This window comes from Phaethon lepturus, unplaced genomic scaffold, assembly GCF_000687285.1.
Source record: "Phaethon lepturus isolate BGI_N335 unplaced genomic scaffold, ASM68728v1 scaffold17417, whole genome shotgun sequence".
Classification (NCBI taxonomy): domain Eukaryota; kingdom Metazoa; phylum Chordata; class Aves; order Phaethontiformes; family Phaethontidae; genus Phaethon; species Phaethon lepturus.
In genome coordinates, this window is record NW_010551333.1 from 8,270 (window position 1) to 24,342 (window position 16,073).

Consider the following 16,073-nt stretch of genomic DNA (forward strand, 5'->3'; position numbering starts at 1 on the left):
TGAAATTCGGATAAAGAAAGAGGGAAATCCCTGAAATTGTAGCCAACAATTAGACCTCACGGTTTGTCTGGTGCTTGGAAGACCTAGTGTCAAAATGGGAGTTAGGAGCCAGCATCAGCCTCCATGTTGTGTTTTTAAGCCTGAAAGCGATGGATTGACTAAAAACTAATTAACTCAAAAAATTTAATTCAAATCTTTGGTTTGCTTAGTATATACAACCACAATTCTGTACAGACTGCTAAGTTTCTTGGTCAGGTTGTTCAGCTGGACTAGGAGAGACTTCTGTGTTGATGCAGGTCTGGGAGACTTGGATCAAAATCCCCTGTCTCTCAGCTGAGTATCCAGACCAGCAGCCTCTTTGACATTTTGTGTCTTACTGACTTTCCATGCTTTTCTATTTTTTGCATAGAAAAAAAAATAAAGTTGGTTCTGACATATCAATACTATGTTTAGCCTGAGAAGTTAATAAGCTCTGACCATGTAGCATTAACGTTACCATGTGATATCATGTATTGCTATATGAACTCTTTCCAACAGTATTTCCAAACTATTTTTTGAAAGTGGTAATATTTTGTCTACGCTATTACATCTCTCTAAAATCTCAGCAGTTGTCAAATAAAGATGGCTAAATTTCCACTCAAGGTATAAAAATCCTATCAAGTGTTTTGTGTGTCTGTATATAGATACACTTACATACACATGTACACATATATGTGTGTGTCTAGATTTCGGTAAGAAATTAAATCATTAAGTTTTCTTGTTTGTTGAAGTTCACTGGAAGTTAGATTGTAGTTCAGTTGCTTCCTTCAGGAAAAAATCCCCAAATCCTTACTTTCCTTTTATTATTAGGAAAAAAATTAAAATGCAAGCCCAGGCTTGTGTCCCTTGCAGATGTTTGTGCAACCTTTTTTCCTGCAGCTGTTTCTTGAGTATGCTTTTAGAAGCAGAGAGGTGTGGTTATTACAGTCTAGCTCATGAAAGGAGGTCCAGGAGGTCCTGAAGTGAGCTAGGTGACCTGGTGGAGTAGAGATTCATTCCCGAATTCCTAGTAGAAGAAGCAGCATTATTCTGTATACCTTCACTGGAGGCACGGGGAATAAATGTAGCGTATTTCTCTATTTTAATGGAGAATTTCAACTATAGTGGAAAAGTATGAGTGTTTTGTTGCTGAATGAAGGCAAGGAGTTCATCTTTCCTACCCAACAGTCTTTTATGTGTCTTTGGAAGTGCAGAAGGTTAGAGTATTACCTAGTGTAAAAAGATGAGTACACTTTGATGGAAGAGTATTATGGATGCAGTGTTAAAAGAATTTCCTCAAAGGGTGGACTTCATCTGGAGAAAATTCTTCTTTCCATTTTTGGCATCATGCTGTATTAATGAGCCTAGAATAAGTATCTTTCAGTAGTTCTACCTCTGTACTTGAAAGTACTTAAGTCTTTCTGTACATATATTATAAGTTTGTTACTCTTATTTTTTGTTACAGGAGCTAGAGTTAATGCCAAAGACAGCAAATGGTTGACTCCTTTACACAGAGCTGTGGCATCTTGTAGTGAGGTATGCTTTTTTTTTTTGACTGCTTTGTGTTGAAAAAGACATTGCAAATTACCTTCTGTTCTTTGTTTGGTTTTTACAAATTGAAACTACTCCAAACCTTTGGAATTGCAGAACATTTTTGAAACAGTTTAACTTGTTGAGGGTACGTGTGTGTATATATATCACATGCCTGAGTAGGAGGAAGGGGGGGAAACTATAAAATTCCAGTTCTCAGCTTTGCTCTCTGCCATTTCCCTAGCAGAGGATTCTGCATGTAGTGTTGTCAAGTCCAGTTTGCTTCTCTCAAGGTATCCAGAATGGTTCAGCATGAGGGAAGTAAAGGTGAACTAAGATTTAGTACAGATTTTACAGCATAATTTTTGCATTTCTTCATGTTTTTTTACATGCTTGTCTGAGGCATTGAAGAAATAAAGGCCTGCAAACATCTTTTTTTAAAAAAGCAATTAATGAGTAATGATAGTATTGAAAATCACTTTAAAAGTTATAAATTAAACATGTAGAAAGTCTACCAGTTACACCGTTGTGAGAATATAGTAATGTAAGAAGTGAATTTGTTACTGTTCCTCTCTTGTTTATGTCCTAATAAAAATTTTAAATGTCTGTAGAAGATCAAAACAAACAGACAAATGCTGACCTTGTTATATGAAAGAGCTTATGCAAAACCATCTCCTTTGAGATCCTGAGTCAAATCAATGCTCATTTCAGTATGTCTCAAAAAATGACATTTTTTTAAAGATTCTCTCTAAATTTTTGGTTGAGAAGATGGAATTGAATATTTTGGTTTTGACAAGCATTGAACTTAAAGTATTTGGTCCACGAACTGTCTAAACAAGCCTTGTTTCAGTTTTTGCTTTTGAATTCCCTGGATAAATTGCAGTATTTTGTCACTAGCATTAATAGCTAAGGTACGTGGAGGTTGTGTTATACAAAACAGTGGTTGAAAAGGAATCTTCAAGGGTGCCTTATTCCCAAATGCTATTTGTTCTTCTGGAGGTATTTTTAGGCTGCTCCTTAGGGAGCTGACCAAAGCACCGAATGCTGCATTCTTCAGAGCTGAGGGACAATAAAAGCTCCTTATATCAGTAACACTTGCAGAGAGGAGTGCTGCAGGCAAACTGGACCTGGCTCCAAGAAATGCAGCCATGGTCATATTTTTTTAAACATGGAATATTTTAAACAAAATACTAACCAAAGGCAAACAACACATGAAAACCAATCAGAGTATTTACCCAAAAGGCAATGATAGGGTCATGTCAGAATTTTCTATTTATAAACCCAGTAAGTCATAGGAGCCCACATAAATCTAGGCACTGTTTTCTAGCTGACAGACGTACATGGGGTTTGGGCATTAGATGAAAAAAGCTGTAATGCAAAAATTCTTGATAATCATTTCAGTAAAACACCTGGACTTACTCTTGAAGCAAGGACAGCTGCAATTAAACAAGGACATTGTAACATGCAAAATAGCTGGAATTATGGTTTTAGCTGTCAACTGCTCAAGTTCAGAGAACTTTGTGTCAGGAGGGTCATGGTCCAGGCCTTTATATTTATGTGCCTGGTGTACTTCGCACAAAACAAAACAGAAACAACAACAAAAAAAACCCCAACCAAACAACAAAACAAACAAAAAAACCCCCCAAAAAACCCCAGAGTCACTAATTCTTGAAATTCATTAATGCATATGCACATAAAAATACAAGCTATATTATTTTTACACTAGTGCTATGGTGCTTCCTTCTACAAAAGGGGTAGTAGCTGTTCTAAGATTTCCTTGTTCTGTTTTTTCATAATATTTGGTTAAAAAAAGACAAAAGTTGAAAATATTGATTAGATTTTTAAAGTACGAAATCTGCTTAAGATTCTTGGAAAATAGAAGAGCTATTCCATTTCTCATTTAAATTACAAGCCTGTGATGCAGTATTTTCACTTTTATGTTTGTTCCTGTTTTCTTTTTTATTGACAGTAGAATAATTTGAAGATTTTAAATATAATATATTGTTATAAGTAGAATCAAGTTCTACTTAGCGTTGTAGTCATAGCTGAGATTAATACCTAGTTACTGTATGATAGTGTAATTTGAAATTTCCAGCAACTACTTGTGACATGTTTTAAGTTCAGACAGCCAACTGTTTATTTGTGTGCTCAGTGTTGGGGTTGTAAGTCACTGAAAGCAATTAGTGAATTGTGGGAAAGTCACGGCGTTGATGTAAAATGCAGTATTCATCATCATGTTGATAACACCAACGGATTTTTTTTTTCATGCATTCCAATTGTGTGCACATACTTTAACGGGATTTGTTTATCTTGCTGTAAGAATTACAGTATTAGTTGTCAAATTTTCACAGCCTGTACATTTAACAAAAGGAAATGAATAATCTTTTTTCTGAGATGGAATTCAGTGCAATATTTTGAAATGGTTTTCAGGAGTTTTGCAACAGTATGTGTTGAAACTTGTGTTTGTGTTTGAAATTGTGACCGTGCTCTGTTTTATCTGTGGTTCTCTAAATGTACATGTAATAAGCTGTTCTTCTCTTCGCCATTTCTAGTCTTTGGCAGTTCAAAAATTTTGCCTGTCAAATTGATGAAAATGCATTATAAGTTCATAGTACTTTACTAATCCTTAGCAATAGAAGAAATCTTAAGGAGGTTTATTAAGTTTTGGAAATCAGTTGTGATGACAAAACAATTTGCCAGCTGGCTTAAGGAACTGGATAAAAGACCTGGAAACAGTTGATTCAGTTGAATCCTCTAGAGTGTATATTGCTCATGTTCTTGAGAACATCCCCAAATCTGGATTTATGATCAAGTACAAATCCCAAAGCATACAATGATGTTTACGAAAGAACAAATGGCAAGCAGTTCTGTTCTACTATAGTGTCCTTGGATTTAAGGCTGACATTTCAAATCTTTATTAAGTGGCTTGTTTTTTTTTTGTAAATGCTTTCAGGATGCTGTTCAGGTGTTGTTAAAGCATTCAGCAGATGTCAATGCTCGTGATAAAAACTGGCAGACACCCCTACATATAGCAGCTGCAAACAAAGCTGTGAAATGTGCTGAAGCTTTGGTGCCTCTCCTAAGCAATGTAAATGTGTCTGATCGAGCAGGCAGAACTGCATTGCACCATGCAGCCTTCAGTGGACATGTTGAGGTAAGAGTTATTTTTCTTAGCTTGGACTTGTGGAGGAGAACGACAAGGGGACTGGCCATTCTGTCCCTTTAATTTCCAGTGTTCAGTTTCTGAGTTTAAAATCATGTTTCCCCCATACGCTCAAAAAATCCCACCCCTTATTTTGTATTTGAATTTGTCTTTTGTATGCATCTGTGTACAGAATGGTTGTGGAAAATACATGTTACATCATTTAGTTGGAAGGTTATTACCTTGTTCACCTTAAGACAGAAGCAAATTTGCCTGAGTTAACTGGAGTTAAAGTAGTAATAGATAAATTTTAAATGGAGAAAAAGATTATACTTTTCTGTCAGTAGAGAGTGAACATATTCCATATGTTGTGACTGAAATGTGGAGGAAATATATGTAATAAATTCTGACTCGCTAGTTTTCAAACCCTGAAAAATGACTGCTGAGAAATTCCCATTGTAATCATGTATAGGTAATTGGAGACAAATCTGCAATAAGCTTGCTTTTAGTGATTACCTTTACTGAATCCCTTAGTAATGGCCTGAAGGTTTCAAAGATTCCACTGCTTTACCGTATTTAACTAGGAGATGTTTCTGTGGGCACAGTTTTGTGTTCCTTACAGTCACTTCATTATTGCTGCCAAGGTGAGCAGCCTGTTTTTTCAACTTTATGGAATATTCAAAAACCAACACATTTAAATTCCTTGAAAATGCATATATTTTTGGTTTCTCCTATGATTTTCTTTGTTTTACTTTAAGCAGAGTTTTTCTTTGTGAATAGAGGGTTTCTTTTTTTTCTGTTTGTCTCAGATGGTCAGCTTACTGCTCTCTAGAGGGGCCAATATTAATGCATTTGACAAGAAAGACAGGCGAGCTATACATTGGGCAGCATATATGGGTATGTACATATTTCAGTTGATTACTGTTGTGGTAGTAAAAAACCAAATCACCTTATGTTTAGTGGTTTTATATATTTCTAGGAAATATATTTACAGTATAAGCATTGAGGTTATCTGTGTGTCTGCCAGAAAATCATTAGCAGTATAGTTCAGATTGCTTTGTAAAAGTGTTTTTGCGGTGAAAAAATCAATTCGTTGGAAAATGAAAAGTAAGGTAAGTAATTTTGTTCTTTAAAAAAAAAAAAGGAACTATGCTTCTCAATCAGGAGACTAATCACAGGTGAAAACTTTTGCAATAATGCTAAATAGAAGGTAAGCAATTAATACAAGGGGCACCTGAAACAGAGGATTGTTACACCAACCTTAGGGATTGTATTTTAAAAGAAGAAAATTTTATTTCTAAACCTCCAAATTCTTGCCTTGCCATTCTTATTCCAGGAGTGGATAATTACTGTTCTCATGGTATTGATCAATACACTGGCAGTACTGTCAAGAGTCATGTATTTCATTACCTTTTATCACACTTTCATTTCATTAAGTGGTAGGCATTGTGTTCTTCAGCATATCTATAATAAATAGTAGAGCTTTGTATCTCAATCTTCATTTAAAATATGAGCAATATAAACCATTGGAAGGTGAATCATAGAAAAGGCAGACTTAAGAGTTCTAGGCTGACGCTGACAAAGACTTCTTAGCTTTGGCTAATTGCTGTGTTTCTGAGTAATTCACATGCAACTGCTGATTGTATTTATCATTGCAGAATAAGTTGTACCTGCTCAGAAGCCAAAAACCATAATTCCTCTTTTAATTTCCAGAAAATGCCTAAAAACACCCTTGAACACATGCAGCATATTTTGTATATGATCAGTGAACAATTAAGTTTCAGTATCAGTTTCAGGAAGAAGCCAGCTGAGATGATTCCATGGTCTTGATTGTTATTAAGTATTTTAGCTTATTGCTTCATCACTTTATCCAGCCAAGGGAGAAGAATAAAGCAATAGTATCAGTATTGTATGAAGCTGCATGCCTGGGAATTTCTTCAAAGATGAAATGGGGAAATAAGACTTCATCATATGTAATTTTTTTTGTTTCTGTTATGTTTTGACGATCTGCATTTTCCTAAATTTTAAATACTTTAGAAAACACATATCTATATGGCTAAGAGACCATCTTACAAAACTTAAGGAGAAGAACAATCAGGAAGAGAACATGGTCCTATTCTTTATGGCAGCTTTTTTTTCTTTTCAGAGGTGTTCTAAAGATGTGCACATTTTTATTCCAGTTGTAAGAGGAAAATACTACTTGGAGTGACCGTCTTGGCAAAAACATCACAGCGTTAATACTCTATAATTTGAAACTGTATGATACTGCACTTCAAGTACTGATACCAGTACTTGAAACCAAAAAGTTAAAGAACAATCTTCATTATTGATCTAACGTTCTTGTGATGTTTTGTATTAGTATTTTGTAACTTACTTACATATGCAATAGAATGTCTGCTACAGGCTGTCCAACCACCTTACTCAAGGTGATTATTTGCAAAATTTTGTTGAATGAAACTTGTGCATGAGATCGCAGAGACAGAGGTGTTTTCTGGCTTGTGGTCACCTAGATGAGAGAAGAGTCTTCTATTTTTTAGATAAGCTACATTTGTTACAATTTTAGTCAGTGCTATTTCATAGACTATTAACGGGAAGCTCTGTTAATGAACAGTGTTTGGGTGGGAAAAATGTAATTTATCTGATGTCGATCAAGCTAAATATCCTTGCAGACAATAGAGTAGAAAAAAATTCTAAAAGTCTTCAAATAAGGGGAAAAAAACTCTCACAATTTAGAGCCATTTTACATTGCTCCAATTGTTTGAAGAAAGCCTTAAAGCTTTTCTACCATATAAAACTGGCCATAGAAAAAAAAGAAGTTACGCTTTTCGTCAGTCTACTATAAATAACTTTCTAGGGTTATGTCCATTGTTTCCCTTCCTTCCTGCTTTTCACCCGGCTCCATTGCTGTCCAGCTGTAAGGCTGAGACTAAAATGGGCTTGCATTCGTGTGTGTTATCATCGCCCTCATTAATGTATCGGGATGTCTCCTGAGCGCTTCCCACGTCAAGTACCTTGCTCTTCTGTTTGAGTGTCCTCCACTGATTGCTGCTTGCGTTTTCAATGCAGGTCGGGGATTTTTTTGAGTTTTTTTTCTTCTCTTTAAAAGTTTTTCTGCCACTGTTCTGTTCAGTGTCTGGCTTCCTTTCACTACTTTCAATATCTTCTGTGTTTCTGTCTCTCATATAGGGCTTGTTTTCATTCTTGTCCTCATTTTATTTGGGTCAGAAAATGAGTATTATGTTTACATTTCTCCTTGTCTTCTTTCCTACAATACTGAAATAATTCAGAAGTTTACTTTCATTGCAAAACATATATTTCATTGCAAAATTCATTGCAGCACTTCACATTGCACTGGTCAACTCTGTATGTTTCTGGTCGGTATAGCTAGGTGAAGGGTCCTTTTGTATGCTGTTGGACACGCAGCATAGAATAGGTATCATGGTTTATCATCATGAATGTTTATTGAAGCAGCTTTGTATTCCTTTGGGTAGACAGGAATTCAAACTTTGCGTTTTCAATGACTAAGAGAATTTGCAAAAGACCCTCACTTTTTATGAAGCACTTAAACTGAAAGCTGGATTTGATACTTTTTACTTATATGTCTGACTGGATAAGCATAAGTATTTGCTGTGCCACTCACCACTTTTTTTAACTAAGGTATGGGTGTCACTTGAAAGGTAAAATGAAGAATCCCACATCTGTCTGTTCGGGTCAGTTAGAAAGGTAAAGCACTAAATCTGTTGTGGCCTATTTAACTGAAGTGTGCTCCTTTCTTCTGACACTTTGTGATGCTCATCTGTGTGTTTTCAGTGATTGACTTGTTTGGTAGTTAGCAGCTGAGCAAGAATGACAGATTTTTTTGTTACCTCATTTTCATAGCTTTTCTCTTAGCGTGCAGTGTCACAACTGCCTGCAAGCTAGTGGGGCAACATGTGGGCACAGTGCAGGGGAAAGCTGGTTGCCCTTCGCAGCAGCAGTGCGGCGTTGGGGTGCCTGGCCCAGCCACAAAGCTGGCGGTGAGAGCGACTGCCTGCTACTTCAGGGTGGGCTCCCTGCCCTCCCTTCCCTTTTCTACCCTCTTAGCTGGAACTTCCCCCAGGTCATCCCTTCCCCACGATCCTCCTCAACTCATACTCTCTTCTCCATACTCTCTTCCCGGTGACTTAGGAGAATACTTGATGCTTCCTTTGAGGGAACTTGAGTCAGTTTTGAAACTAGAACTTTGCTAAATCCTGTATGAATTGGGACAACATTGTGAAGGCTTTGCAAGTAAAGGATTGGGGGGGAGTACATTTTTCTGTAAAAATAGAACATTTTTATTCTTTTCATGTTTGTGTAATTTTTTCAAAGTTTATACTGAAGGCCTTAACGGGTGTGTTTGCAGTTGAGGTGACGGTGGAAGGCTGGCAGTCACATTCTCTTTCAAGTTGTTAACAGAAACTTGCAGTAAATGTTTAATAATTACAAGCTTATTTCACCTCCCTAGTTCTCAAATCTTCCCCCAAAATCCTTCTGTATAAGCAGAAGACAAGAATTATCTTTTTTTTTTTTTTTTTTAAGATACAAGATTATTTTGGCAGTATAAATACTGTGATTATGGAGTATGTGGAAATACTCTCTTCTGGAGATCAATATTTTATGTTGCTTTTATAGTTCACGATACAATTAGAATACAAGAACAATTCTTTGTTTTCCAGATTAGGTCCAAATGAATAAAGCCTTATTCATGTTATAACACTTGTACAGTTATTAAGTTTGTAAACTTGTGCTTGTCTTTACTCTTTTAGGTCATATTGAAGTTGTGAAATTACTTGTGGCCCACGGTGCTGAAGTGACATGCAAAGACAAGAAATCATATACACCCTTACATGCTGCAGCATCTAGTGGGATGATCAGTGTAGTCAAATACCTTCTAGATCTTGGAGTTGATGTAAGGAAGCATAAAACAAAATGATCCATATCTTTTTGTTGTTTGAATTGCACTTGTTAGTATTGTAGCACACTATTTAGGGACAGGTTATGATGTAGTGACAGTAGTATTTCACTAGATCTTCATTCACTTGCTTTTTTTTGTTTAAAACCTCATTTCCCCCAAGTAACTTAAGAGCCTTGCACATTTTGCACAATTAACTGGAAGTAAATTTGTTTTTAGTAGGGGTTTTTGTTCATTTGGTATTTCTTACTCTTAGTTCATTGGACTAGAACTCAGGAAATAGGAATTCCGTTCCTAGCTTTGCCGAACAATCCTTTTTGAACTGCAGGAAACTAAACACTTTTGCTTTAGTTATTTGTAAAATGTAGATGTTACGAACTTTCTTACACCACATAAATTTTGGAAAATACTAAAAAATGAAAGAAACTTAAATACTACAGTAAGGAGGGTCATATTAATATTGAAATGAAAAGTAAATTAAAAGGTTCTACAGTACCTGCATATAGAAAGTGTGTTAAGAACAAAGTGTCAAACTGTGTAAGAAATCTACATTGTGCATCACATTTTAGTCTTACAAGGCTGGATAATGATGCCAAAGCTCTAGCTTGAGAAGTAGATCAGAATTGAGTATCATGTTGTGCACAACAACAAATTCTACATCTGTACACGCCCTCCCCACCCACCCCCCCAAAAAAGGGAAATACATACTTTAGAGTCTTGTTTCGTTTAGAGATCGTTTTCTAACTTTGATGCCTAAACAGCAGCACCTCTTGTAATTCATTAGCGAAGTGTGTGATTGCATTTTAGAAGTAGTTCATACCTAAAATTCCTGTTACGCTCGGAAGCTACAGGGCCTCAGTAACATTGAAGAGCCCTCCTGTGTGTGTATACACGTGCTACATCTAAGGTTTCTGAATTTAAATGCCTAAAATTTCTTTGAGGAGACTCAGTCCCTTTAACCTCCATTTTTAATGGAAACCTGCAAATGCTGTTGAAAAATGATAGAGGTCCGTGCTGTGCTTGGTCTGTAGTGTCTGTGCGAATTGCCACTGTTGGCATTTTTTCTGTATGTGTGTTCTGTCAAGTTGCATACAGGAAACTGGTGTGCAGACAATTGGAGGAGGTTGGCTTACTTGTAAAGCAATTGTACTCTTTGTCGGTACACACTTCTTAATCAAAGTACTACATCCAGAACTCGCCTTTAGTTTCTGGTTTTGAAGAGTTCCAAAACGTAATGAAAAAGTTGTCTCGTGACATGAGATTTTTCTTTGTCATAATTAACTGCTGCGGTAATACAGGTTTTTGCCTACTAACTAATCTGTTTTGTTTGGGTTTTTTCTCTGATAGATGAACGAACCAAATGCCTATGGAAATACTCCTCTCCATGTAGCTTGCTACAACGGGCAAGATGTTGTAGTGAATGAACTCATAGACTGCGGTGCTAATGTAAATCAAATGAATGAGAAGGGTTTTACGCCTTTGCACTTTGCTGCTGCCTCAACACATGGAGCATTATGTTTAGAGCTTTTGGTCTGTAATGGAGCAGATGTAAATATGAAGGTAAGTGAACCCAAAGCCATCCGTTCACTTTTAAAGATGCTGTACATCTTTATCAGAGGTAATTTTTCAAAATCATGACAATAATGTTTAGAAGTTTCCACTGATTGATGGAGTACTTCTGTGAAAAGTATTATAGGAAAAATGAGCCAGTGTGTTGCTTCAAGGAACTTGATCTCAGTCTGAAAACTTCAATGCGATGTAGTAAATAGCTCAAAAGGATAAAGAAGAAAGATGACAGTACTGTCTGGTCAATGTTGATTTTAGATGTCAGAATTCCACATAATTTGTCTTCCCTAATCTATCCATATGAGTAAGAGCAAATCATATGGAAAAATGCAAAAGAATATGTTTTTCTTATTAATAAGCAGCATTAACAAAATCAAGGATATTTCAGAGAAATGTGTATTTCAGAGAAAAGCTAATTGCTGGAGTAGTTGAAGAGCTGCTAATGTAAGATCCTAAAATCTAATTAATAAGGGAGAGTTGTGAAGGGTATACTAAAAAATACAAAGGTAAGTAGATTAGGCCAATGGAAAGTCTTAAACAGCTGATTTTTTAATTACTCCAGCAAAATTTTACAAGCAGAGTCATTGTATGTTTTACATCACTACTTGGTCACAAGTCTTTGGCTGAAGAATATTCCTTAGAATCCAGTCTTAGCATAGATAGATTTTCTAATGCACACAAGCATAAAAGCAAATTATAACCTATATCTTTTATTATCTTCTCGAGTCTGTAAAGTAAGATCTTGAGCTATGAGAGATGTGAGATCTCCTGTTTTGTATTAAGTTGATTTTTACTCTAGTAATGAAAACTTAACTGTGTTCAGAAGTACTCAGTTGCAGTATCCAATGTCTTCACAGGTTTCAGGCTGGGGGAAGTGGGAAACAGCTATGTGAAATGAAAAGTCCAAGTGTTCCTCTTACAAAATATCTAATTTCCTATACCGTTGCCCACATGTGGTAGAAAGAGAATTATCTATCCTTTGCTGCTTAAAAAAAAAAAATAAAAATCTGTTTAATTGAGTTATGTCTGAATTTCAGCACAATCTGGATAAGAGGTGAATATTAGAAGAACTAACATTCCTATTAAAAATCATGGGGTTTGTCACTCACTGCATGTAAGATATTCACACTGATTTTCAGCTAACTAGTTCGAAAATACAATTTTAAACCTATTGTTAATACAAAATCCATAGCCCACTGAAAATTTGGAAGTAATTTAAAAATAAGCTATTTGATGCAGAAAAGTCTTAGATGTATGTTATTGCTCACTTTTACATATATTTAAGCATGCAGCTCATTTAATGAAAACATACCTAAACTCATCACCAAAATGCCCTGGAGAAGTAAGGAGCTGTGCTAAAGGGTTTATTGCCAACTTGTCCTAAAATACACAGGTCACAGTCCATTTATTTTTGTTGCCAGCTTTCTGCTCTGTGTAATGTCCCAGACTGGATATGACTGAGGCTTTAGCCTTAACAGGGCTGACTTCTGTCCTACATTCTTGAAGCATCATTTCTCAGTAATGTATGTTCTGTCATGAAAATAATCCCACAATGTTAAATATACTGATGATTATGTACATGTGTTACACAAATAAGAAGAAGAGAGAAACATAAATATTACCAAGCAAAGAATTACTGTTTTCCTGTATGCTGGGTTGCAAGGGTTCATGACTTTGTGCATATTTCTGATGTAGAAGAAGTGGGGTGGGCTTCATTTCAGAAAGATATGCAGCAAGTAATGGTGGTTGAGGTTTTTTGGCTATTTGTTTTTGAATGCACCTTAATTGTAGGTCAGGAATGAAAATGAAAAAATTCCAGCATTCTATTAGGCTAATTAAACACTGTTAAAGATTACTATAATCTTTATGTTTGTGCTTAAAATAAGAATGTTTGTTTTACGTATGATATACACTGTAGATACTAACTACATTTCGTCAGTTGAAACACAAAGTAACCTTAGAAACTGTTCTAATATCTTCAAAGTGACTGGCAAAGTTCATGAATTCTTTGAAGTTTATGATGTGGGTGAACTTTTGTTTGGAGGTGACAAAAGATGTTTTAACATCAGAGATATGTATTGTTGCCTTCCTTCCCATTCAATTTTAGCTGAAACCAGGACAGGGGTCCAAAGTACAGATTTGTTGGTTTCTGTAACTTTAAAAAAAAAAAAAAAAAAATCCTTTGAAAATTTAGTATGGGTAAACCCAGGTTTTCTCTTAAGCTTACTCTGAGATGACAGAATCATTTTTTTCTGAAACATGGTAGTGATGGGACTGGGAAATGCAGCCTGAAGCATATCAGAGCGCTGAAAATTTCAGCTGAAGTCGAAGAGCTTAGTAAAGATTTGGCTACTGAAGTTAGCCTGCTTCAGAAGAAAATGTCTTTACAGTGGAAAGGGTTAGTAGCTTTAGCTTTAGGTTGGCTGCGATTAAAAACTGTTGATTTAGTAAGTATCAAAACTGTGAAGTGCAAAATTAATGGTAGGGTTGTGTAGGGATTTTAACCAGTTAGAGCCTGGAAACATCACTTATCCCATTTCCACACCAACATGTGTCTTGGTTGTAATTCTGTTAATAGCATTTCTGTGGATTTATACCAGTATGACCGAATTTGGCCTGTGAATTTCTGCCTGAAGGTGTCAACAGCCTTACTTTGTATATGAAAACTTAATCACTTGCACTGTTGAAAAGTACAAGAACGGGGGCAATAGAAAATAATTTCCAAGTCAACTTCTGCATCCTTGGAAAGGCCTATAAGGATAAATCTTGGATTTAATCAAAAGAACAATCCCTAAAAAATAGGAGATGGAAATTGAATTAGAATATGTAGCTAAGAAAAATTTGTGGAGTTAAAATGGGATGCTTTTAGAGCATTCTTACTAAGTATTTATTGAAACCAAGCCTCTTCAGTTTCCAAATAGTTCAATAGTTTGGCTGAAGTTCAAAGCAGTTTTTACAATTGTTATAAGATTTATTTTTCATCATAATTATATTGCTTGTATAATCTGATTCAGTAGTTCCCTCCCATGTGCAACTGTTTTTGTGGTTTTAGAGGTAACAGAGTGGATATGGACAGTAATCTAGGTGCAGACTAGACAGTACTGTTAGAGCACTTTCTGCTGTGGATGACCTAGTGAGAGAGAGCAAAAGAGAAACGCTCTTATTCTTGATGGCAGATGGAGGGTAAGTGCTTGGGCGTATCTGTGGATGCTGGCCTCATGTCAAGAAGGGAATATGTAGCAGAAGATAATGGAACAGTAGAAGTTTGTTATATGCTTTTTATCACCTCTGTAGGCAGAGGACATAATTTCATACTAGTTTTTGTAGCCTTGTCAGTGTCCATATAGTACTGTAGAACAGTGAATCCTGTTAAATATTGCTCATTACAGCAGCACTGTCTCCTCACTATTCAGGATTTCCATGCATGGGAGAACACGTTGAAATGAGTACATAATGGGACAGTATTAATTGTTTTATGGGCCCCCTTGCTGCTTGGAAAATTTAATGACCTAAATACAAAAAGTATTTTACTTCCACTGGTGATACTAGAACGTAAGAATTGCTGCTAGGGGGAGATTTCATTTGGAGGAATGCTGTGATATGATAGACCCACATTTCCCCTGACCCAAGGTGAAGCTCAGTAGCCTGAGTGCAGTTAAATCTCAGTAATCACTTGATAGAACACCTTGTGCTGTGTGTTAATTCTTTCTGTCTAATAGCAGTTACTGTTCTTAGCAAATTTCATATGATCTTATGTATTTTGTGGATATGTTTTCTGTAGTGATAGAGGAAATTTGGGTGATTTCTTTCCTTTTACCGTACTTAATTGAGTTTCAGTGAAGATGACAAAAGTTATCATTAGCCCATAGCTATTCTGTCACGTGCTCTGATCCTGTCTGATCTTGCAAAATCAGACAACTGTAGTTAATATTTAGATAGAAGACCTTAACGGCATAAAAAAAGGAAATTGAAGCAAAAGTTTAGAAGACACGTCCTTATGCAGTCCAACCTCCTGGCATCTCAGGAAACAGTACTTTGCTCAATAAATAGAGCATTGCTGTTTCATTGCTTAAAGAACTCTTTGGCTACTGGTTCTGATTCGGTATACCCTTCTCTAGTGGCGATGTCTAAGAAGGAAATCCTGAATGCAATCCTACACCTACCAGTTTAACTTCAACATGGAAATCATTACCCATATTTAATTTTATACCTGTTCTATGTTTGTATGTTGATAGACAATTGTGCGTTATGTTATTGCAAAGGAGCCTGGGACTGTTAGGCTAGAGAGAGACACTGTCGATAATCAAATCCATTGTCTTAGAAATCTACATTAAGTACATTTTTAAGTAAATTTGAGCAGAGTAAATCCAAATATCCATTATTGATTGTACTGTAGTTTTTCATTTAGAACTGGAAAATTATTTTGCAGCTTATTTTGCTGTCCTTTGCAAGATCTTACTCAAATTGTCTTGTGAGGGTTCTCACTTGACCACCAGGCTCCTTAATTTCTGATACTGTCACCTTAGGTTATTCTTATGTCCTTGTAAGGTACTTTCTTAATGTGCTCAGTGAGACTTGGATCTACTTTTTTCTGCTCCATCTTCTTACTCTTCATTAGCCTTCCCTTGAGATACAAATTTAACATATCTAAGCCAATGAGGTTGCAAGCTTCTTTATCCAAGCCCTTAAATTTTTCTGTGTATTACTTCACTACTTTATTTCCTTTCTCAAAGTTTTCCCTTCTAAAGTTTAAAACATTAGTTACCAAAGCAGCTTTTGGTCACTCACTCCAACTAAGCTTATTTTATGTGATCATTTTTCTTTAAATTAATTGATTCTTTAGCTTAAAGAAGGAAAAGAAGTGAGGGAACGAGACACCAGAAG

At 35.9% G+C, this 16,073-nt stretch overlaps 1 protein-coding gene across 1 annotated transcript in view; it reads left to right on the forward strand.

Annotated features, from left to right (window-relative positions):
• Positions 1-1,455: 1,455 nt before the first annotated feature.
• ANKRD28 (ankyrin repeat domain 28) overlaps positions 1,456-16,073 on the forward strand; it is a 46,974-nt gene continuing 32,356 nt past the window's right edge. The window contains exons 1-5 of the mRNA XM_010290876.1: positions 1,456-1,554; positions 4,502-4,702; positions 5,500-5,587; positions 9,478-9,620; positions 10,971-11,183. Of these exons, the coding sequence (XP_010289178.1) occupies positions 5,500-5,587; positions 9,478-9,620; positions 10,971-11,183 (444 nt within the window). The 5' untranslated portion in view covers positions 1,456-1,554; positions 4,502-4,702. The remainder of the gene's footprint in view (positions 1,555-4,501; positions 4,703-5,499; positions 5,588-9,477; positions 9,621-10,970; positions 11,184-16,073) is intronic.